Genomic DNA, 25039 nt, shown 5'->3' with positions numbered 1-25039 from the left:
TTGAAGAATAATTTCATTTAACATAATGAGAATGGAGAACAGAGAATTTGGTCCCAATCAATCAATATGGAGTATTTAGGTGTATTACTTTTTCATTGTTCCTGTTTCTCATCACGCTAGATGACCTCTTATTTTGTAGAGAAGGGAAAAAAGAAAGGTAACACTGGGATAATTTCATAAAGAGACCAATGAGACAGAATATTGATTCTTGGAGCAAAAATCTTTTAGTCAATAGTTTAATACATTTTGAAAAAAAGGTACTGCATTTGGACTTTAATGGGCATGCTTAAAGGTTATTTTAATTAAGATCCTACTTAGTCCTTCATCAATTATTTTGAGTATCCTCGTTTCAAATACATTCCTTTCCTCTATAAACTTCTGAAAGAGATGAACACCACCTCCAACACCAAAGTAATGTGCTTTACTGGCTAAAAACACTTGTCCATTTTCATCCAACAAACTAGCTAAAGTCTGATGGAAAGCGCTGTAGTAGCTTGGATTGTAAATGGTCTCAGAGGTAAGAATGATGTCATATTTTGCAAAGGTTTTTTTGCTGCTTAGGACAAGTTTGGAAAACTCATACCATTCCCCAGAGAAGAATCGACATTTGCTTAAAAGTTCTTGTGCCGGGTTTGAGTTCCTCCGCCTTTTCAAACCGGGCTCGCTTACGTCAACATCTTCACATTCGCAAGCGGAGTTCACCATGACGTTTGGAATGGTTATTTCATCAATTACAGTGCTATTATAATCTTGAAAGTGGATTTCTTTAGCTTTTCCCTTGAGGGCAATTACACCCAGAAGCCCTGCTCCACAGCCAAGGTCCAACACTCTTTTCCCAGCAAACTGCACTTCTTCGTCAGCTAGATAAGCTAGAAGGTCAAAGGTACATTCCCAGATTTTCAGACCTCCTTCATAGACACCTGTGATGAGATCAGAGTGAGAAGAAAGGCTTTGGGATACTATGTCTTCTCCACAAGAGCTGTTCTTCAAAGAGGCCATTCTCACTCCTGACAAGTTTACATGTTGGAGATCTGGTAAAACTTCTACCACTTTATTTTCTACCACTTTCTTTGAATCTTCAGGGATATCGTGTTCTTTGGCCACTTTCAAACCAGGCTGCTTTTCTTTTGGATCCTTTACGATTTCATCTGATTTAACCAGTGAGTTGTCATAGACTTGAGAAGCTTTAACTTCTGCTGACAATTCGCATCCCCACAAAGGCTCCTTAGATAAGTCACATTCTTTTGAGGACCATTTTCCCTCTTTCATTTTTCCTTTTTGACTCTCTAAGACTGATGTCTTTCCTGAAGATTCCAGGCCTAAGGCCTCATCTCCAAGAGCTGGTAATTCATTTTCTATGAGGCTGTCTATAGTAAAATTAAACTGGAATGCCATCTTTTCATTAAATGGACAGAACTCTGGTATGTTTTGTAACCATAAGCAAAGTTTGAAGTAGTGGTGAAATGACTACTGATTTGAGGAAATTTCAACATTCATCCAATGAATTTGTTAAAAGACATTCTTCCTGAAAAGCTTGCTGTGGTGAAAAATCTCTCTCCAGATATCTGTATCTGTAGCCACAAGGGCAATGTTCTCGAGGTCCCTGTTGCCTCGCATGCTTTTACTGTCTCTCAATTTTGCTATAGGAAAAAAAGAAACAAAACTGAATTTACTAAACCAGAATGCACAATTTGCTGACCCATGATATAAATACCCCAAGACACAAAAGATTTGCCTATAGGACCACTTCCTTGCCTGTTACTCCTAGGAACCTCACCAAAGGAAAAAGTTATGAAAAGCAGAAACAGCTTAGGGATAGGTATCTTGGTTCCTGTCTAAAAAAAAATCTTCTTAAATTGTAGAATTAAAAACACTTGTTATGCTAGCTGAAGTTTCACCAATTGTATTTGGTTTAACAAAGGATCTATTTAACAAATTCTGGTACCTCTGGCAGGTCCCAAATCAACAAACACTTATTAAATCTTGGAGTTACAAAGATAAAACCAGGTTGAATGGCTTTCAGTCACACTACTTTAAATTGGATCAGTCAGACAGCTTCCCTCCCAAAATGGCCAGACTAGAGGGGGCTGTGGAAAGAGAAAGGCTGAGTACTTTGGCAGTAGGCCAGGCCTAGAAAGGGTATTGGGGATGGGGATGGAAACAGCATAGTATAAAGACATGATCCTACGTTCCCCTGGAGAGTGGGACATGAAGAGATGAGAGGAGATGAAAAATGGGAAATGAAAGGATGCCAAAGTCAAATTGTTTTGCTTGTTTCAGAATTTGCCTAAGGCAGGATCTCTACCCAAGAAGAAGCTTCTTTCTTTTCCCTGCCCAAGACCTTGCTCCCAAGACCAACAAGATTCAGGCTAGAACTGTCAATGTTACAGTTCTATTACTTTATATAAATTTAATCACTGAGATATTGGCTCTGTGGAAAAATAAATGAACTCTGAACAAAAGACTTACAAAATAACTTTTGGAACAGTAGCTTTTATAAATGGAACTGCCTACATACGGGAAATGCAGGTTAGATAGGAGATCCTGAATTCAACATACTGTCCCATTTCTTATGACCACAAAGAAGGCAGAGTGGTAAAGTGGAAGGAAACCTGGATTTGGAGTCAGAAGAGCTGACTTTGACTCTAGCTCTGCTCTTTACCTGTTATGTGACCTAGGGCAATTCAATTATACATTTTTAAAATGTATTAAACAATGTGAAACATACTGGAGGATGCTATAAAGACAAAAAAAAATAATCCCTACCCTCTAAGAATTTACTTTCTACTTATCTTACGAAGATAAGAAAAAAAAACCCATGAAAACAAGATAATTTGAGGAGGAAGAGAGCACTAACACTTGGGGAGTTCTGGGAAGTTTCAAGTAGGAACTGATATCTAAACTGATCACTGAATGGAAAAAAAAGGATCTTAAGAAGGGATGAGCAGGTAGAGTCTTCCAGACAAGAGAGACAATCTGTACAAGATTTATAGATGAGTGATAAAATAGAGCATTAGGGAATAACTTGTATGGCAATTCATTTGGACTACAGACTATATGAATGATAGTAATGTGAAATACAGATGGAAAAGCAGGTTGGAGCCAAATCATGGCGACAGCCATTGAAGGTTTTTGAGCAGGGAACTGACGTGGTCAATTGTGTGCCTTAGGACCTGAGAAAGTCAATCACTTAATCTCTCCGGGTTTCAACTTCCTTTTCTGTCAAATGAGAGGAATGAATTAGGTCACAGAGACAGAGCTGGAAGGGATCTTAGAGGCCATAATAAAAATCCCTCAATTTACAAGCATTTGAAGAAGGGCAAGGATACATACACTTCCAAGGCCTCACTCATGGTAGGCATGGAGCCATAGGGAGCAACTGAAGGGTAGCAGACTCTGTTTCCAAGGCTGGTTCACCTTCAGCAGGGGTCTAATTTGTTTTCATGATAACTAAGAAGATTATAATAACCGATATTTAGATGATATTTTTAAATTTTTGTAAAGTCCTCTGCATACATAGGTACTATGGGTATTATTAACCTCCCATTACAGATAAGGAAACCAAAGTTTAGCTGGGTTAAGTGATTTGCCCATGCCCATCCAAGTGTCAGAGGCAGGATTTAGATCAGGTCTTTCTGATCCCAAGTTTAATATTAACAACAACAACAACAATAATAACTAGCACTTAATAGCACGTTAAGTTTTATCTGCAAAGCACAGAAGCAGCATTCAGACCTTTCAAATCCCAAGTCTAACAATATTAATAGCAGCTGGCATTTAATAGCACATTACGTTTTGTTTGCAAAGCCTTTTACAATTGTTAAGTCATGCGATCCTCTAAAATTCCATCTTCTACGGGAAGCCTCCTCCAATCCCTCTTAATTCCACTAATAATTATTTCCTGTTTATCCTATATACAGCTTGCTTTCTATCTATTTGTTTGCATGTTGCATCCCCCTTAGACTGTAAGCTCCTTGAGGGCAGGGACTGTCTTTTACCTCTTTTTGTATCCCCAGCGCTTAGTACAGTTTCTGGCAAGTAGCAGGCACTTAATAAACGTTGACAGAATTGAACAACCCTGATAAGAAGAGGCTATTATTATTCCCATCTTACATAAAGGGAAACTGAGGCGGGGTGATGTGTTGCTCAGGGTCACAGCTGGTAAATATCTGAGGCTGGATTTGAACTCAGGCCCAGCGCTTTATCCACTGCACCACTTAGGTGCCTACAGCTATTCTGGGGCTCCCCTTCTACCTGTGTCATGGGGCAGGGGATCCAGGCTTTGGGGTCACTACGCCCCGGAGGAATCCAGTGACAAATCTCGGGAGCTCAAGCAATCCCTAAGGCCGTGGGCCGAGCCCCGTGCCCCGCCACTATCTGAGGACTCCGAGGAGCGGGTCGACCCCTCCTCACCCCGCGCTCACCGCTCGGCGGCCCCTCCTCACCCCGTCCCGCCACCGTCCAAACGCGAGTTCTGGGATTCCATCCTCCGCTTGGCACCGCTCAGACTCTTCCACTTCCGGGAGGGCGCGCGCGTGGTGCTCATGCGCAGTAACTCCGCTCCGCTCCGCTCCAATCCGACGCCGGCGTCTGTGGAGATCTCGGGGGAGGGAGTTCGCAGAGCCTGACGGGACGGTGGAGGATTATTTCCGGCTCTAGGAAAGGGCGGGACGTGTTTGAAGCGGCCGAACTGTGTCGGCTCAGAGAGAATGTCTCAGGACCGCGCGGAGCCGGCGACCACCATAATGCTGGAGGAGTTGGCAGGCTGGTCCGAGGACCTATGTCGTCAGGAGCTGCCTTCTGTCCTGCCCCGGCTTCTCATATCCTTGAATGTCCGCTGGGTCGGAGGGACGCGGGAGTCCGGGTCCCTCCCCCACCCCTTACCTGGGGAATGCGCGAGCGTGTCTCTCGTGCATGCGCAATGCTGAAATAAACGAAAGGCAGGGTTTTAGGGAGTGTTGCTGCCTTGCGCCGTGGCCCGACGGTGGTGGTGGGGCGAGATGTCGGGGCGCCACTTAGTAGCGTGTTGGAGGGGGTGTCTGTTCGCCGCCCGCGCTCTCTCCGCCGTGTTTTTGTGATCCTCTTTTATTACTGTGGCTCCCTAGACTCCCATGTGCATCATGTATGCTTTTTTTGCCTCTGCTGTTACGGTATAACATGACCCTTGATCCTTAAGAGAATTCACGCTGCTGGTCATTTGGGCTGGCCTTAAGTACCTCCACTGTCACAGTGTAAGCGAGTCAGCTCTGTGGCATTCTAGGATACGCTCAGCCACATCTGTGAGTTTCCAAAAGTACCTGGATTCTAAATGCTTCTTACCAAGTAACTATACCATGCAGCGGGATAGAATGCCTGGCCTGGAGTCAGGAAAACTCGTTTCACCTAATTCAGATCTAGACTTGGACACTTTTTAGTTGTGTGACCCTGGGCAAGTCACTTAACCCTCCTTGCCTCAGTTTCCTCATCTGTAAAATGAGCTGGAAAGGAAATAGCAAACCATTTCAGTATCACTGCCAAGAAAACCCCAAATGGGGTCATGAGGAATTGGATACAGCCAAAACAACTGAAAAAAAATATCAATTTTATTTTATATAAATATAAATTATATGTGTTATATATGTAAATAAAAATTATGGCAGTGCTTCAGATGACCACCTTTATCAATTGAAAAACTCACTTAACCTCTTCAGGTACTTATTTTCTTTAACTAAAATGAAGAATTTGAACTAGATGATTAGAGGCAGCATGGCATAGTGGATAGAATGCTGGGTTTGAAGTGAGGAATCCCACCTCAGAAACTCTTTAGCTGTGTGAAATAACAGCAGCTAGCTCCGGGTCTCAGTTCTTCATTAATGAGGGGGTTACAATCATCTCAGATGGCATTTAAGGTCCCTTCCACCTATATATAATCCTAAGAACTCCACAGGCTCTTTGAGCCCTAAAATTTATGACCATGTCTTCAAATTTTCAACAGAAAAATATTCTCCAGAGTGGGCTTTATAATGTGGGAAGGTAAAAAAAAAAAAAGAAAAACATAGTCTTAAAACTAAAAACCAAATGTATTTGGGTGATTAGTTAAATGTTAGAATTTGGTAGGATAATGTTTATTTGAGTTTAGGATCCAATGTCTAAGATTTCTGTGAAGATAATGGTAACTTATATGCTACTTTATAATTTACAACAACCTTGTAAAGTATTACAAGTATTTAACTCTTTTTATAGATGAAAGAATAGAATTTGAGAGGATATGTAATTGGCCTGAGGTCACATAGGTTCTAAATGTTGGAGTTAGAACTTGAACCCAGGTCATTTGAAGCCTAGTCCAGATTCTTGATTATTGGGTGTGGGAAACCTTGTAATTTAATAGTTTACCTCACTAGCCCTAAAACATTAATATGAAAATCTCATAGACTTCTAGAGATAGAAAAGACTTGAGGTGTGCTCTTTCCAACCCCCTTCTTTTGCAGGTGAGGAAAGAGAAGCCCAGAGAAGTCTCCCTATACTAAGGATTCTTAAGTTGTGATCTCTGAACTTAAAAAAAATTGATAACTATTTCAATATAATTGGTTTTGTGATCTTATGCATCTTGTTTTATGCATTTAAAAACATTCTGAGGAGGGATTCATAAGGTCTCATCAGAGTGTTAAAGGGAACTATCCAGGAATCAAAAAAAGGTTAAGGGACCTGTGCCTTACAGGTATTTTTTTTCTGTAATTTGTTCATTCAGGGAAGACTATATAGGATATCTTTTATTTGGGGCTCACCATTAATATTTGTAGAGATTCTAGAAGAGGCGAAATGTTATCATATGGTATTTGATCTGAATTATGCTGTATAAAACTATCTACACATTGCCACTTACTATTTTTGTGACTTTGGGTGAATTATTTAATCCATCTGGGCCTCAGTTTGTTTAATGAAGGAGTTGAACTAGGTAATCGCTAAGGTTCTTTCCAGCTCTAAATATATGTTTCTGATTTACATGTTAACCGGGAGTTTATTTTAAATCTTACAATAAGAAAGGTAACAAATAACTTTGTATACTAAATAACCAGTGACTTCGTGTTGAATTGGCTTGATTGTGTTCAGAATGTGTTTATAGACAATATTTTTGTTGAGGCCTGTACTAAGAAAATTTCCAGTGTTCAATTCAATAAATATGTTGTTTATATTATAATTAAATTATAATTATATTATAATAATACTGCATTGCAAGAAAGGTTCTTATTGAAATGACTATAATATTTTCAGGTTGTTGGAAAGCCCATTTTCAAAGTGGTGGTTATTTCAAATTATAGTGGGTGTTCCTTAATTAGTTTACTCTATATATCAGTGTTCTGATAACTGGAAGGATCACATAAGTAAGTAAGAATGTCTTGATTGTGTGGTTCTTAATTTTGGTGTCAGTGAAGTCTAGATTTTGCATTTCAGTGGAGAGCCTTTTATTATTGTGCTTGCTCACTGGAAAATAAATCAGTGCTCATTTTTTAGTTTCTTATAGCTACTATTACTTTTAGTGAACATAAAGTATTTGACCCAGTTCTCAAGGTATAGTGCTTTCTCTGTTTAGAAAGGAAAATTTAGTCACACTTTTAAAAAACATCAGAATCTGTGTTCTTTTCACACTTCTAGTTATGTGGTGCCTGGATAAGTTTGTATAAATTACAGAATTCAGAGTTGGAAAGAGAGCAAACATGAAGTAGATACAGAGCTGCACTCAGGACCAGAAGGACTATGGATCACCTTTGACATGTTCTGTCTGTGTGACCCTGAGGAGGACAATTAACCTCTTGGTGATCTAGGCAACTCTTTTAGAGAACATGTTGCAGATAAAATGCTGAATTGCATTGGTAGAGAGAGTTTCCTCATTTAAGGAGTTCTTACACCATTAAGGAGTTCTTACATGTCCTATCCCTGTTGCAGGGTTGGATAGGACCTCAAAGACCATCTTGTCCAAACCATACCTTACGATGAATCCCATCTCCTGCATATCATAATTGTCATTCAGTCATCGCTTAAAGGTCTCTTGTAAGTGTGTACTATCTTCTGAGGTAGACTGTTTCACTCTTGGACAACTCTTAATTGTTAGTGTTTTATTTTATCAAGCAGAAGTCTGCCTCTTTATTTAACTTCCACCCGTTTTTCTAGTTTGGTGCCAGGCAGAACAAGACTAATCACTTTTTCACATGACAGCTCTTTAGGTATTGAAGACAGCTATCATGTTCTCCCTAAGTCTTCTCTCAGTGTTATTTACCCCAATTTCTTCAAATAGTATGAAGACAATTCCATGTTTTACTCAGATTACCTCCATTGGACCCTCACTATCTTATCCTCATCCTTCCTTAAATATGGCACCCAGGACAGAACATAACATAATGCTCCAGATGTAGCCTGACCAGAACACAGCTGAGTAGGACTATCTCCCAAATTTGTGCCTATCTTAATACTGCCTAAAATCTCAATAGCTTTTTTTTTGGGTAGCCACATCACAACAACCATTAAGTGATTTGCCCAGGGTCATAGCCAGTACATTTAAGAATTTGGAATTGAACCGAGGTCTTCCAAACTCTTGAGTGTGATTCTCTCCTCTACACTAGACTGCTTTTGTATACAAAATATATACAAAGTAAATACAAGGTAATTATTAGGAAGAAGTGCTAACAGCTGGAGGGATTAGGAAAGGCCTCAGGTAAGAAGTGAACATTTGAGGAAGGGAGAGATTCTAATTAGCTGTTTTCTGGCATGACTTGATTTTTTAATGTTTATTAATTTTTAAAAAGTTTTATTGATGCTTTTTGTTTTTACAGTACAATCATTTCCCCTCTTAATTGCTTCCTCCCCATTAATCCCACCCTTTTAGGGAGGGAGTTATATCATATCCTCAGGGACCAAGATTGGGCATCATATTAATAGGACCTGCCTCTTATGGTTTTTGTGAGGATCAAATGAGTTAACATATATAAAGGGCTTTGTAAACCTTAGCTCACTGTATAAACTCTAGCTGTTATTATTCTTGTTATGATAAAACAGTATGTATAACTTTATCCAGAATGGTTTTTGCCTTATACACCAGGAGAGCAAACAGATAACAAAGAGGGGAAAAAAAGGGCAAAAAACTCCACTGGAAAGCCAATTGATCAGGATTAACACTTCAAACAAGAACTGCAGTAAATTCAGTGTTTCACAACCCTAGACCTTTACCTTTTCGAAGAAGATAGGAAAGTGTATTCTCTTGGGAGGGGGGATGTCAAGTTTGGTTATTATAATTTCACAAAATGGTGGTTTGGTTTTTTGTTCTTTCTACTTACAATATTGTAATTGTGTATATTATTTTCCTGGTACTGCTTACTTCTTTTTGCATCAGTTCATGTAAATCTTCCCATGAATTTCTGTGTTCTTTGTATTCATTATTTTTTATAGCACAATTTCTTATATTCCATTACATTAAATGCCACAGATTTGTTTAACCATTCCCCAGTCATTGACCATTGATTTTATTTCAAGTTTTTTTGTTGCTACAAATAGTGCTGATAGGAATATTTTGCTATATAATTGACCTTTTTACCATTTACCTCTTTAGGCTATATACTTGGCTGTTAGGTCTCTGGGTTAAAGGTTATGGACGTTTTAATTACAGAATAATTTTAATTTACTTTCCAGAATTGTTTGGTGAATTCACAGCTCGCCTTAGTGTGTCATTCCACAGTTCATCCAACATTGAATATTGTCATCTTTGTGATTTTTGCCAATTTTTTGGGTGTGAAAAGTAACCTCAAACTTGTTTTGATTTTCATTTCTTAAGTAATTAGTGATATGGAGCAATTTTTCATATTTATTCATAGTCTCTGACCATTCTTCACTAGGGAATGACTTGGCTTTCTATATTTACTTCCCTATGTAGTATGATGATAAGATCCTTATCAGAGGTGTTTGATGCAAAGTTTTTCTTTGTTTCCACCCCCCTGCCCCTCATTGCCTGCTTTCCCTTCTTATCCTGGTTAGATTGATTTTTGTTCATGCAAATTATTTTCAGCTTTATGAAATTGAAAATACCTGTTTTATTTTTTCTGATTACCTGTATCTCTTTATTGGTTAAGAATTCTTCCTCAGATATATCTATAGCTTTAGTCATAGTTGTACCCTGATCTTTTCTCCTAATGTTTTTATGATGTGTGACTTTTAATATTCAGATCATATAATAACCCTTTCAGCATATTGTAGTTATATGGTATAAAATACTGAGCTAAATCTAATTGATATTGAAGAGTTAAGAGGGGAAAATTGATAGTCTGGAAAGTAGGAGGGAATGGGGTAAAGGGTACTAGCTTTGCAAGATGGAGAGCTCCAAGAGGATCTGTACTCCTTGGCTCACAACCTATTCATTCTTCAACCCTTAATAGTTTAGTTTTTGTCCGCCACTTTTCTGAAACTCTTCTCTGAAATATTACTAATATGTTCCCTGGCTTACAAATCAGTGACCTTATCTAAGTCTTAATCCTCCTTGACCTCTCAGTATATTTTGTTTCCAGTTCTTTGCGAGCTCAGAGAGTACTACTATGAATATTTGGTATATATTGAAACTCAGAAAACTTCAGTAATAGGGGCAACTAGGTGGCACAATGCAGATGGCCCGCTGGAGTGAGGAGGACCTGAGTTCAAATCCAGCCTCAGACATTTAACACTTGCCAGCTATGTGACCCTGGGCAAATCACTTAACTCTGATTGCCTCCAAAGGTTTAAAAAAAAAAAAAAGCAAAGAAAAACTCAAATGGCTTCCTTTTGTGTCAAGGATAAAATTAAAACTTCTCTGTCTAGCTTTTAAAGCCCTGCAGTGCTTGGCCTTAACCTGTCTTTCCAATTTCATTGGGCATTGCTCCCCTTCTTGGCCTCTGTAATTCAGCCAAACCGAACTTGTCTCTTCCTCACACGCTACAGCCCATTTCCCACCTCTCTGCCTCTATACTGGTGAGCCTCTGTGCCTGGAACATACTTCCTTCTCACTTCGGCCTCATGGTGTCTATCTCTCTTTTTTCAAGATGTAGCTGAAACTCCATTTTCTTCAAGGAGATTTTCCTGATCCTCCAAATGCTAGTGCCCTCCCTCCCCAAACTTCCTTGCATTTCACTGCTTTGTGTATATTTGTATTTATTTACTTTGTATTTACACCATATGTACTTACATATTTACTTGTTGCCCATTACAACGTCAGCTCCTTTCTATTTAGGGATAATTTCATTCTTTGTTCTTGTATCCACAGTGCCTACCGCTATGTTTGGCAGATAGTAGATGCTTAATAATTACTTGTTGATTGATTGAGGTGTATCTCCAGTATTGGGATTGCTAGGTTAAGAAGTATAACCAGTTTAGTCTCTTTACTTGCATAATTCCATTTGACACGAAGGAAACGTTTTCTCTAGAGGCACATCATCGCTCTGGTTTCAGTTACTTGACAGTGTTTTTTTCTAAGAATGGGTAAATGGCTATTCTTGACATTTTAAATTGAAAGTATTTTTTAGATAATACTTAAAAAGTGGATGCCCATCCTTTGGGGAATGATTAAACAAATTGTGATACACAAATGTAATGATGGAATGTTACTGTGTCATAAGAAGTGATGAAGATGATGAATGCAGAGAATCATGGAAAGATTTGTTTGGTTTCTGCTTGTTGGCTTCTGCTTGGGTTCTACTCCATCATCATCATCATCATCACCATCATCAGTATCATCACTCCCTCCCTCCCTCAATAAGCTCATCACCATGGAGATTTTTTTAGTTTTCCTACTCATACGCATTTGTACCCTTAGTTACCTCTGTTTCTCTGACTGGATGGCTGGAAGGGCAGAGCAAAAGACTCCACCCACTGCTTCCCTTTATAGAGGGCTCAATTCCCGGCCAACTCTTCATTTTATACCATCTTCTCTGCTTGATTTTGATCCTCCCATCATTATCCCCTGCCTGCTCTCCCCATTCAACTTCTTGTTATGTATTGTCTTCTTTTTAGATTGTAAGCTCCTTGAGGACAGGGACTAACTTTCTTGTTCTTAGTGCTTAGCATAGGGCCTGCCATATGGTAGGTTCTAAATAAATGTTTGTTGTATTTTACTTGTTTAAACTGATACAAAATGAAGTAAGAACAACCCTAAAGACTATATGCATGATGACTGCAATAATGGTAAATGGAGAGAAGAATGACAAAAAATTGAAACTGAATGCTGTGAAATTATGATGACCAACTTTGGCCCCAAAGAAAGATGAGAAAGCACTTCCCCTTCTACTGTATTTAAGTGGGGGACTATGGATGTGGAACACTGTATATAATGTCAGAGCTTTTTGATGTATTAGGTTTGCTGGGTATTTTTTATTAACCCTTTTCTCGTATAAGAAGTGGCTTTTGGGAAGGGATTGATATACGTGTAACAGAGATGATATAAAAACAAAAGATATCAATAATAGTAATTTTGAAAAAATATAACCTATGCTTGAATTTTTCTTCCATATGTTAACATACTGTAGTCTCTGTCATAATTTTACTGACTTTGATTAATCTTTTCATAAAAGCATGCAAATCTTTCATTTTATAGGAGTTCTCAAGATTCTTACAGAAATGTTTCTACCTCATATCAACTACTTAGCCTTGGAACAGTCATTTTTTTCACAAGTATTACCAAAGGTATGACATTTATGGATAGTATTATATGTTTATAAACCAAATAAAAGAAGGAAAGCTTTAACTCGAGAATATATTTATATTTAGAATATCAACTATGAGAGAGACAGCCTTGGAGTCAGTAAGACCTGGGTTCATATTCTGACTATGACCCATATTAGCTGTGTGACCTGGGCAAATCACTTAACCTCTCAGTGCCCCAGGGAATTAAGAAAAAATTATTAGCTGTTCAGTGACAAAATTATTTTATCAGTTCATGTGTCCTTTACTTAGACGGATTTCTATACCTCTTGTTTAAATAACCAAATGGAAATTCAGAATTCAGGACTGATCACGTAGTAATTAAATTCATTAGTTTTGTTTATCTCTCATGTATTTTAATGATAATTGTGAAATTCTATTGCCTGGGGAGAAAAACAGTCTTTAAAATAAACGCATAAGAACGACAACAATACGGGGCAGCTAGGTGGCTCAGTGGATAGAGCACCGGCCCTGGATTCAGGAGGGACCTGAGTTCAAATCCGGATTCAGACACTTAACACTTACTAGCTATGTGACCCTGGGCAAGTCACTTAACCCCATTGCCTAACCAAAAAAAAAAAAAGAATGATAATAACAAAAAAAAAAGCTGGGAAATTAGTAAAATTTAAGCACTTGACAGATTTAAGTTCTCAGTAGATACTTCCATGCCCCAAAAAGCATGGTAGTAAATTTGTAGCTTAAACAAGGATTTTATATATGATTACCTGTAATATAGCTGTAAGGTTCAAAGTAGGCTCTTTAATACCACCTGGAAATCTAAATTTTTTTAGCAGTCATCACTTGCCTCGTTTTTGTTACATAGTCTGACCCAGTTAGTTCATTTAGAGAGCTGCAAATGTGAGGCCATGTTCTTAGGCCTAGCCACAATATCCCATGAGAAACTATTACGTAGCCCATTCTGAGACAGAGAAGAAATGCGTATGTGTGCGAAAGAGGGAATCAAATAGAATAGTTGGATAGATAGCTTGGCACAAACATTATTAGAGAAAAACATGCGTATCTTAAATTATCTTAAATTTTAAATGCGTATCTTCATTATGGGTGAACTAGTGGAAAAATGAGCATTTTTAATTTCTCCATCATAAAAATTGGATTTTAGAAATTTGGTTTTGTGGGTTATATAGAAAACAGATATCTGAGTATTGCTAGGGTAGTTTCAGATTCTGTCTTTGTTCTTAGACAGGAGTTGTAGCAGTATGTAATTTTTCCTAAATTTTTGTCTTGGAAGCTGTCAGTGTTAAGTAAATAGACAAAATCAGAGTGTGCTGTTTTATGTTCTTTTAAAATTGAGTCATTTTCTAGAGATTTCTGTTATTCAGTACAAATTTCTTTGCCTTTCAGACTGTAAAATTGTTTGATCATATGATGTATGATTTATCCAGTCAGGCAGGAGAGTTATCGAGTCAAAATTTAGAACTCCAAGCCACACTAAGGAATATTTTACAAGTAAGTAAAATCCTTTTGATTAAAGGGAGAAGAGTTTAAGAGACTATGTAGATAAGTCAGCAAGCATTTATTAAGCATTAACTATATGCCAGACTGTGGTAAGCACTGGGAATACAAATATAAACCAAAAAAAGACAGTACCTGACTTTAGGGAGCTCACATCCTAATAAAGGACGATAGCACATAAAAGGAAGTTGAAAATCAAGGCAAGTGGGGTGTCAGAGGTACTTGAATGGAGCATGGAAGAGGAATCTGAAGGGGCAGGAGCACAGCTGAGACAAGTGAGAGTAGGGCTGGCCCAGGCCCATCCTCAAAATGGAGATTCTCGAGAGGAACTCACAGAGGATGGGCCACAGGGATCTTCCAGAGTAAGAAGACTGCAGAGAAAGCTTCCAGATAAAATGCATCTCGGCACTATAACTGTTTTGATGCATATTCATTGTGTGTTGCTATGACCAACAGCACCAATGCCAAGTTTGAAATTTAGTTCTAGAAATTGTAGATATTGATACAGAAATGCTTGATATCAAGAATTCATAGTTATATTTTTATATATTCCTTTCTCTCTCTGTATGAATCCTGAAGTTAACCTCATATTTTCTTATATGTATACACTTTCCATTCCCTGCTCCCTTCCCCTAGTAGAGTGTAAGCTTATTGAGGGCAGGAACAGTTTAATTTTGTCTTTGTGTTCCTAGGCCCTAGTGTAATCCCTTGAAAATAGGAGAGATTTAATAGTGTTTGTTGAACTGGATTCAATTTACCCTACCTTGCCTGAAAAAAGAGTGATATATAGCAAGACCAACTTGAAATCTGCATGCATATATTTAGAGCGCTTACCATTTAATCTTTTTCCTAATTTCTAGTCAATGGTGCAACTGTTAGGAGCCCTTAGAGGATGTGTACAACATGTTTGTACTCTGCAGGAATCCATAGTTCTAGAGAATATACACAGCCTCCCCTCTTCAGTCCTTCATGTAATCAAGAGCACATTTATACACTGCAAGGTGGGTAATGACTGGAATTCTAAATTTATTAGCTAAAGAAACATTAGGTGGGTAGGCACTAGAATTTGGGAATTTTACAAATGGAAGTGACTGATGTACCAGGGAAAATGAGGATTTGGCATTTTATCCAACCTGGCCAAATTAGATGCATGCCCCATGGGATACCTTTATGCCCTGTTGTTTTGCAGCAAGCTGGGTTTTTTTTGAGGGGGGTGGTTTGCATTTATGTTGACGAAAAAAGTCATTTCATCAAAAATCTCATTGTTATAAAAAATGATAGGGATTTATGTTTAGCTATAGTTATATTCTGATAGTAGGAGAAAATGGATCAAGAACATTTACTTCTAAAGCAAGAAGAGTTCTAAGCCTGAGGTCTATGGACTTGTATGGAAAAAAAAAATTTCAACATACTGTAATTGGTTTCCTTTGTAATCCTGTGTATTGTGTTTTTATATATTTAAAAACATTTTTGAAGGGGCCCATAGGTTTTACTAGATTGCCAAATATATCCTAGAAATTGTAGATATTGATACAGAAATGTTGATATCTATAATTCATAGTTGCATTTTTGTATATATTTTTCTTTCTGTGTATCCTGAAGTTAACCTCAAAAAAAATAAAGGTTAAGAACCCCTGCTCAAAAGAAAATAAATGGTCTTTCCTTGATTTATATCTACATTCCACGTAGCTTCAGTAGTCCTACAACTGATATAGACCCTGAGGTAATGGGATACAAGGAAAATCAAACAGCCTGACAGTTTTCATTCTAATTCTCTGGAGGTCATAGATACCAGATCAGTGATTGCACTATCTGTTGTCCCTTTCACTTTCTATGTAAGCAATTTATACTCACCATATATGTTTTCATTGTCTTTTAGGTCATTTGCAAATTTGATAATTCTAAAAATCATAATCTATGATTTACAGCCATTTATCACTGGGAAAATGCTGGTGTTAAAAAGCTGGATTTTTGTGCTGACAGAGAAAAGCACTGCAAAACATACACCTTCCTCCTATTAAACTCTTATACCACTGAAAAAGCATTCTATGAGTTAATGAAAAGAAAAAAATGCTTTCAATTGCTGGCAGGATACTAGGAAGAGATTAGAGGTGGCATCATTCTTTTTACCTATGCTGGTCAGCCCCTTCTCCATGACTTATTGTCCAAGAGCAGCTTCTCAGGGTCTTCCAGCCGGTAGATCTGTGGCTAGACTTGAACCTAGGTCTTCAACCTCTGAAGCTAGTCCTTTGTTTACTACACTAACCTCTAACTGGCAAAATGAACTTGGAACTTTTTCTCATTTGTTTTTTCTCTTTTGTGTACTTGTAATCAGAATAGTGACTCTGTGTACTCTGGACGATTGCACCTGGTTTCAGATCTTCTTCAGGCCCTTTTCAAGGAGGCTTATTCCCTTCAGAAGCACTTTATGGAACTACTCGATATGGTCTGTATGGATGCTTCAGTGGTAGAAGAAGATATTTCAGATATGGTATCAGGTGCATAGACAAAATTTGTCCATTTGTATTAACAGTGTAAAATTGCATTTTATGTGACACCCGTGCCCACCACTGTAATAAAGGTGATTGTTTCTTTAGACACTCAGTGTAAGTATGGAATAAATTAAATATCATGGGATAATATTTTAAATTAATTTTTCTTGGCAATAAGTGATAATCGATGTATTCAATGAAGCATTCGATTCAGCTACTATGCAGAGAACCCTGTGCATAGTTCTGGAGACATGCAAAGTTTAGATAAGATACAGTCCCTCCCTCTGTAGAAGAGGAACAGGATACACTTATAGATGACTATAATGTCAAAAATATAAGTATATTAGGGTGAAGCAAACAAATGCTACATGGTGTCTGAAGAAGGGAGGGAATTGGTGACAGCAGAAGCTGGGAGGGATTAGTCAGAGAATGCTTAATAGAGGAGGTGGCATCTGGGTTGGACTTTAAAGAACTGGTAAGAATTTAACAGGGCAAGAGGAAAATGAAGACCATTTCAGATGTAACAATATAGCAAAATAGAGGTATCAATATAGATAACTTTTGGGGCAGGTAGGTAGCACAGTGGATAAAGCTCCAGCCTTGGAGTCAGGAGGATCTGAGTTCAAGTCTGGCCTCAGATACTTGACACTTACTAGCTGTGTGACCTTGGGCAAGTAACTTAACCGCATATATATATGTATGTGTGTGTATATATGTATGTATATATGTGTATGTGTATATATGTATGTATGTATGTGTGTATGTAACTTTTTCAAGAAGTTTGTTACCAAGGAGAGAAATAAGGTAGTGGCAGAATGGGGCAGAGGGTCATAAGAAAGGATGTGAGAGAGCTGATAGAGGAAAGATTAAAAATATTTAAGAGAGGAGATGAGAAAAAAGAAGAAAGGAAACAAGCATTTACTAAGAGCTTACTATGTGCCAGGCACTGTGCTAAGCACCAGGAATGCAGATACAAGTACAAAAGAAAGTTCTAGCCCTCAAGGAACTTACATTTTAGTGGGGAAAGACAGTACACAGAAGGGAGCTGAAAAACGAAGGGTAAAGGGAGATGACATTACCTGGCCAGGTAATATGGTTTTGAAGTCGAGAGTCAGGGATAGAGACCCTAGGGAATGAAGGCTGGCCAGTCTAGACCACAATATGAAGGCCTCGGGAGGAATATTAGGGTGGTAACTAGTGAAAAATCAATGTAACAGAAGTTAGGGTTAAAGCAGTGATTCTTAGCCCTGTGGTTCATAGATCTCTTCTTTGCCTCCATCCCCAAGGGGTCTATGAACTTGGATAGTGGAAAAAATTATAACTTTATTTTCAATAACCTCTAACTGAAATTTAGAATGTCCTTCAATTATGAATTTAGGTGACAAACGTTATTCTGAGAAGGATCCATAGGCTTTTCTAGACTTTCAAAGTGTTGTATTTAAAAAAAAAAAGGTTGAGAACCACTGCTTTTGAGAAAAAAAAAAGGTTAAGAACCCTGCTGTTATTTTGAGGAGACCCAACGTTGTCAGAGAATGACTTTGTAGTTATAGATGAATGAATATAATTTTGTAGCATTAGCATTTAGGACTAGCCATTCCCCAACTAGTCCATGTCCCAAGGGCTAAGGAAAATAATACAGAGTGAGCTAAGAGGACCATAGAAGGAGTTAGTACTTGGGATAGTAAGGACATTACATAAATGATGGGACATTACATAAATGGTATAAATGTTAGTTTTATTTCTTTATCTGCTTATTTGATCCTATCTGCCTGGGGTTGTTCCTCCTCTTATTAAATACTCTGAGAATAAGGATTTGAGAAGCAGCATGGAGTCGAGGATAGAGGGCTGGCCTTGTAGTCGAGGCAGTATGAGTTCAAATCCTGCTTCTCATAGAGGAGACCTGTAACTCTGAGCAAGCCACCTAATGTCTTAGTGCCCCGGGCAACTCTAAGTTGCAGAACTATTGTTGATCTGCCTTGGTGGAGGCTTATAGAGGAGATACTTGTGCCAATGAAATCATAGCTCTAGACTGAAGACAGAAAGAGAACTTTATTCCTTTAGTGTATTGTAAGTTAAGAATAGCAAAAAAGCTGTGAAACAGCTGTATTTGTCTCCCTTTCCTTAAAGATCAGTTTCCTATAATTGAAAATATTAAATATAAAATTAAAACTTAGCATTTTATATAGTCTTAACTACTTTTAATGTAATAATTGGTGAACTTTGTGAGCAATACTTTTTACTAGAATAGAAATTTATCCAGTAAGTTTATATTTAATGATTATTCTACTGTCTTTTTTTGTAGTTATTCATTCAGTTTTGGATATCTGCTCTGTTATATCCGATATGGACCAAGCTTTTCATGCCAACACTTGGAAGTTTATAATTAAGTATGTATTTTGTTCTTTGTATATTCCATAGTCCATGTTTTTACTTATCTATAGGTTGTATTAATTTAATAGTTTATGAAGAATTTTTAAACGTCTCTTTCAGATGCTTTCCCCGTCAATCATTTGTTGTCATTCTTTCCCTCCCCCTTATCTCCTAATTTTCCCATGTCGACAAATGTAACAAAGTTTCCTCTATTTTTAAAAGCCTTTCCTTGATCCTTACATCTCTTAGGTGAATGTTCTGTGTTTTCTCCTCCCTTTTACTGCTATACCCTTAAAAAGAAGAGTCTATACTTGTTTCCTTAAATTACTCGGCACCTTTGAGGTTTGGATTTTTAGTCATTTTTGATTCTTTTTCTCCCTCACCTCCATGTCTAGTTGGTTCCTAAATCCTACCTGTTCTACTTCCACAAGATTACTTGTATCCATTCCCACTTCTCCACTGACGCTGCCACCATTCTAATTTAGGCACTTATTACCTCTTGCCTGAACTATAGATTTCTCTTTTTGTCCAATCCAGCCTTCACACAACTGCCAGCATAATTTTCCTGAAACACAAGTCTTACTATGTCACTGTCCTATTTAAGAAACTTCACTGCCTTCCCATTGCTTGTGTCAGCCAGACTGAACTGGCCTCTAACCTGTGGATGGCTGGAGCTGAATGGCAGACTAGAGGCAAGAGAGTCAGTAATCAAACAGCAGTTTAATTTCAAAGTGAGAGAAAGGGCTTGCCAGCAAGGAGGCAAATTAGACACATGTGCAAGTTCCCCTTACCCCTCTCGCCCCAGTATGTGCGTGCGCGCATGTACACACACACGCACACACACACACACACACGTGAGGGAACGTGCTTTAGTGTGGCCAGATCTCACTCCTTACACCAGTGGTTGCACAGTGAGCTGTAGCCCTGACGTTGAGGGGTAACAGCAACAAGGAGACAAGCTTGATTAATAGCAGGGCTTCATGACCAGAACTTCTCCAGTGCTTATCTGATCTCAGAGAACACCTGGTGTTGATCAAGGCGATACAATAATTACATGAAACAATTCTGGGGTTTTGCCATGGCTGAGTTCATCCAGAGGGTGAGCACTCAGGATCCTGGTTATGCCAAGCTCAGGGCACAGCTTGCTTGCTGGGCCGTGTCTCCTAATAGTATTTTGACACCTATCAGATGGCATGCATTCAAGACTGACTTCCAGAGTCTGCTTCCAAATTGCCTTTTTGAAGTTCCTGCTACTCCCTTTCAGGACCTCTGTGTTCCGGGCAGACCATCTTGCCCACTAGTCCCCAGTATTCAGCGTTCCAACTCAAAACATTCTGACGCCTGCTGAGCAGTTCTGTACGTACCGTTCATCTCCAGGCCCTGAACGCCACTTGTTCTTGTCGAATCTTTCTCTTCCTTTGAGGATCGGGCTTAGTGGGACTTTATGACCTCAGCTGAAAGTGTCCTCTTCTTTATTCACATTTTCCTAAACCATCTTGTTCAGATCTCTCTCCTTTGCCCTCATTTTGCTTGATTCATCCAGGTCCGTGCTATATGCCCCATATTGTGCTACCACTTATTTTCAGGTCATGGACCGCTTTGTAAACTTTAAACTCCTTGAGAGTAGATACTCTCATTTTTTCAAGTTTATGTCCTTATTGGCTCGTACTTACTAATGCTTGATAACTATCTGTAAAATTTAGTTAAATTTGCATGTGCTGCTTTCTGTCACTATCCCTTTATGGGATTGAATCCTGCCTTAGGAAGAGCTTAATTCTCTTTATCTTTTCTCCCTTCCTCCAACTCAGTTTTTGGGGTTTTTTGTTTTTTTGGGTTAGGCAGTTAGATTAAGTGACTTGCCCAGGGTCACACAACTAGTAAGTGTTATGTGTCTGAGGCCGGATTTGAACTTGGGTCCTCCTGAATCCAGTGTCGGTGTTCTATCCACTGTGCCACTGTGCCATGTATCTACCCCCTCCAACTCAGTTTTGAGAGTACTGGTGGCAATGAAATAACAGTTTGCTGTTGTTCCTAAGCCAAATTCCCGTGCCATTGGAAAAAAAAATTACAGAAAAAGATAGTTTTAAGACTATAATATAATATAAAAATTGCCATGTATTTTTTAACAGTGAAACCAGTAACTTTAAAAATGATTTTAAAATTAGAATTTAGTCACTATTCTTCAATAATATTTAGATATCACTTATATTTTTGTAAAAAATAAAGAATTGATGAAACTTTCAAATGTTAGCTACTATTCTCTGACTTTTCCCTTTATGTGCAGAAGTCAGAGATTAATGTAATCTTTTAAAATTACAGGTACTAGAGAATCAGATATTTAAGATATATTTACTAGGGTGCTAGCCATTGTACATTCTCTTTAATTCAAAAGTTTAACACTTATTTAATGCCTGCTATATACAAGATGCACTAAGCCCTGGTGATGCCGAGACAAAAATGAAATAGTCCTTGCCTTCAAAGAGCTTATATTCTGTTGTTACAATATGTGCGCAGGTGAGTGTAATGAAAGGTAAATTAAAGAAGTAGAGAGTACTAACCACTGGGATATGTGCAGGCAAGTCTTGGAATACTTTGTGGAAGAGGTGGCACCTGAGCTAACCCTAGTGTTCTGAAATGCAGAGATGAGGAAAGAGTATATTCCAGGCTTGGGGAACAACCCTTATTGCTGGGAAATAAAATGCCAAATTTGAGGAAGCAGTCCAGTTTGACTGAAATGAAGTTAGAATACTTCATGAAGGGAGTAGCAAGAAGAAAAAAAAAGCCTGGACTCTTGTAACCATCTAAGAGGAAAAAAAGGCTGGAAATGTAAGTAGACAATAGATTGTGGTGGATTTTAAATGCCAGACTAGGGAATTTATATTCTAGAGGCAATGAAGAACCACTAAAGATAGATTTTTTTTCCCCCAAGGGAATAATGTGGCCTGATTTCTGCTTAGGATGTTATTTTGGCAGCTGTGTAGAGGAGTTTGGATTGCAACACTTTCTTTATTCATTAGCCTTGATAACTCTTCTTTGAAGCAGCAGAGGAGAAACAATCTAACCATCCTTGGAAAAATAAGAAACTTAAGATCTTGGGTGGGTGGCTCCATGTGGCTGTTTGGGTGGTGTGGGTGAGCATGGGCACCTTTGTGTTGTCTCATACCTGTGACCCTGATTTCCAATTGTAGGTCTTTGAAGAGATACGTTTTTATGACCGAAAGGTCACCATGCAAGGTTTTATTTGTGTTAATCACCTGCTGAATTTCTTTCCCCATTTAGGCAGAGCCTTAAGCACCAGGCTGTGATAAAGAGTCAGTTGAAGCACAAAGATATAGTGGCTGCCTTAAGTGAAGACATTCTCTTCTCCTTCCATTCTTGTTTACAGTTAGCTGAACAGATGACACAGTCAGAGACACAGGTAAAACTTACTCTGATAAAAGATACTTTATTTTTTTTTAATTTTTTTTTTTGGCTAGGCAGTGGGGTTAGGTGGCTTGCCCAGGGTCACACAGCTAGTAAGTGTTATGTGTCTGAGACCAGATTTGAACTCAGGTACTCCTGAATCCAGGGCCAGTGCGTTATCCACTGTGCCACCTAGCTGCCCCAAAGATACTTAATTTAAACAAGAAAAAACTTCTTTGGCAGGAAATGAACCACATTTTCACTGTGGAGAAGGTCATTTAAAATTTGAGTTTTCTTCAACTAGCTGATTGTGTTAGTATTTCCACCTGAAAATGCATTCAGAAGTCCAGTTTGGGATCCCTGGAATATACTTCATTGGAAGTAAGCTCTCCCTATTCTCACATCTGCTGAGTGGTTGACGTGGACTTCCAGTGCCAGGCCTCTGTTGGAAGATCCAGTGAATCAAGACTTGAACAACTGTAGATAAAAAATTCAAGGTGGCTTTGGGGAGGGGGTGTGGAGAGATGGTAGAAATGGAAGGGGGACAGAGCTAGAAAAAAGACTTTTAAGGGCAAGGGGAAAGAAGAAGGCCTCATGGAAGGAGAAATGACATGAAAGCCAGTTTTACCCTGCCTAGTGTTTTTCCCATCTTTTCTGTTGCTTCCTGTCTTTGCCCTACCTGTATTGTTGGTGATTAGGAAAGAAATAGATTATGGGGATCCTATATTGGTGTCAGGACAGGATTTTCTTCCCTTCCTCTTGTGCGTACATGAGAAAGGAGCAGTGGAATTTGAGGATTTTTAGAAGGAACAATGGTAGGAATGCTGGGGCAGCAGCAGGATTGGGCTGCTCTTCTTGCTACCACCCACTGATTCTTGGCATTAGTTATGGATTCAGGAGGGGGTGGGGGGAAAGATGGGGTTGGGCAGGGTTCTTTGTCATTTTGCTTCTTGCTACCACCTAATTACCTTGCCATCATAGGGCATTCTGCAGTCAACACTAGGGTAAAATAAAAAGGAAAGAGAATTAGGGAAGGGAGAATTCCTAGGGCCACCTGACTAGGATGACCATTTATGCATAAGTCTGCTATATGTACAAGCCATTGTCTGCATATAGGTCATAGAATTTTTGAGCTCGAGATCTTAGAGATAATCTAGTTAATCCTTTTGAATTTATATGAAAAGAAACCAAGGCTAGTAGATTTTGTTATTTATTGAGACCTTGCAAGTTAGTGGCATAATAGGACCAAGTTCATGTTTTGTGTCTTTCAGGCCAGGCTCTATATATGAAAAGTTAACTATTATTAATTAAGCTATTTTGTTTTAAATCTATGCATCTATTTAGTGCTGTTAAATATGACAACCATTACCCCTAGATGGGGTTTTACATCCTTCCATTCAGAGTACTAAAACTGAATTTGCATTATCCCCTGCTGTTCACCATGAAACTTTATTTAGGAGCCAGTGATTTTTTTTTTAATTTAAATTTTTTTATTTTTTCCATATGCTTTTGAGTTGAAAATTTTTCTCCCTTTTCCTCTCCCCCCACCCTCCCCAAGATGGCGCACAGTCTGATATAGGCTTTACATTTACATACCCATTAAACATATTTTCACATTAGTGAAGTTGTAAGTAAAAATTAAAACCAATACGAGGAACCATCAGGAAGATGAAACAAAACTCAACAGAAGGTAAAAATAAGTGATAGCGATTCGACTTCCATAGTTCTTTCTTTGGATGTGGACAGCATTATCCATCCTGAGGCCTCTGGGAATGTCTTAGATCCTCATAATGCTGAGAAAGGTTCAGTTTAACAATCTTAGTCATTGCATAACATGGCTGTTATTGTGTACAAAGTCCTCTTGGTTCTGTTCACTTCACTCAGCATCAGACCATATAAGTCTTTCCAGGTTTTTCTGAAGTCAGCCTGTTCATCATTTCTTATAGCACAGTAGTATTCCATTACATTCATATACCCCAACTTGCTCAGCCATTCCCCAATGGATGGGCATCCTCTCAATTTCCAATTCTTTGCCACCACAAAAAGAGCTGCTATGTATATTTTTGTACATGTGGGTCCTTTTCCCATTTGTTTGATCTCTTTGGGATATAGCCCTAGAAGTGCTATTGCTGGATCAAAGGGTATGCACATTTTTGTAGCCCTTTGGGCATAGTTCCAAATTGTTCTCCAAAATGGTTGGATCATTTCACAACTCCACCAACAATGTATTAGCGTTCCTATTTTCCCACATCCTCTAGGAGCCAGTGATTTTCAGATACAGCCTTTCTGTTAATTTTTAAAATGCATGTATTTCTTTGTTTATGTTACTTGGGCAAATCTAGTGGAAAATTGCTATTCCTTGGAATATGTTAAGTTCTAGATATTTTCACTAAGAGTTGAAGCTTAATTTTAAAGATATTCTCCTCTTTGTAAGTATTTTTTCTTATTCTCTTCCATCTTAATTTTTAACAGGATAGTGCTGACAACAAATTATTCCATAAAAGAGTTAAATTATGTCGCTTCTTTGCCAATTCCCTTTTGCACTACACTAAGGTAAGACATTTTTAGTTCTAAATGATTATATTTTCATTCATTTTTGTCCTAAAAAAATA

At 38.3% G+C, this 25039-nt stretch overlaps 2 protein-coding genes across 4 annotated transcripts in view; one reads left to right on the top strand and one right to left on the bottom strand.

Moving 5' to 3' along the window:
- Positions 1 to 201: 201 nt before the first annotated feature.
- On the bottom strand, positions 202 to 4553 carry METTL18 (methyltransferase 18, RPL3 N3(tau)-histidine). Its single transcript, XM_020974683.2, has 2 exons — positions 4425 to 4553; positions 202 to 1640 (listed from the first exon to the last, which is right to left on the bottom strand). Exon 2 carries the CDS (start codon positions 1393 to 1395, stop codon positions 274 to 276), a length of 1122 nt encoding a protein of 373 aa, XP_020830342.1. The 5' UTR covers positions 1396 to 1640; positions 4425 to 4553; the 3' UTR covers positions 202 to 273.
- Positions 4554 to 4605: 52 nt separating this feature from the next.
- The window catches only part of FIRRM (FIGNL1 interacting regulator of recombination and mitosis), a 72215-nt gene continuing 51781 nt past the window's right edge, over positions 4606 to 25039 (top strand). For 2 of the 3 annotated variants that reach the window (XM_020974670.2, XM_020974669.2), the window contains exons 1-9: positions 4607 to 4820; positions 7322 to 7361; positions 12584 to 12672; positions 14053 to 14157; positions 15024 to 15164; positions 16499 to 16661; positions 18958 to 19042; positions 22305 to 22443; positions 24900 to 24980. In XM_020974670.2, the coding sequence (XP_020830329.1) occupies positions 4710 to 4820; positions 7322 to 7361; positions 12584 to 12672; positions 14053 to 14157; positions 15024 to 15164; positions 16499 to 16661; positions 18958 to 19042; positions 22305 to 22443; positions 24900 to 24980 (954 nt within the window). In that variant the 5' untranslated portion in view covers positions 4607 to 4709. Of the gene's footprint in view, positions 4821 to 7321; positions 7362 to 12583; positions 12673 to 14052; positions 14158 to 15023; positions 15165 to 16498; positions 16662 to 18957; positions 19043 to 22304; positions 22444 to 24899; positions 24981 to 25039 lie in introns of all 3 variants that reach the window. The other variant, XM_020974671.2, reaches the window with a different exon arrangement.

The sequence above is a fragment of the Phascolarctos cinereus genome, unplaced genomic scaffold (genome assembly GCF_003287225.1).
Source record: "Phascolarctos cinereus isolate Bilbo 61053 unplaced genomic scaffold, phaCin_HiC Scaffold_5;HRSCAF=322, whole genome shotgun sequence".
Classification (NCBI taxonomy): Eukaryota; Metazoa; Chordata; class Mammalia; order Diprotodontia; family Phascolarctidae; genus Phascolarctos; species Phascolarctos cinereus.
Note: the sequence above shows the minus strand (reverse complement) of the source record. Positions and strands in the feature narration are given on the sequence as shown.

Excerpts from the sequence above, each read along its gene's own strand:
- METTL18 (XM_020974683.2), bottom strand. The coding sequence starts at position 1,395 with ATGGCATTCCAGTTTAATTTTACTATAGACAGCCTCATAGAAAATGAA.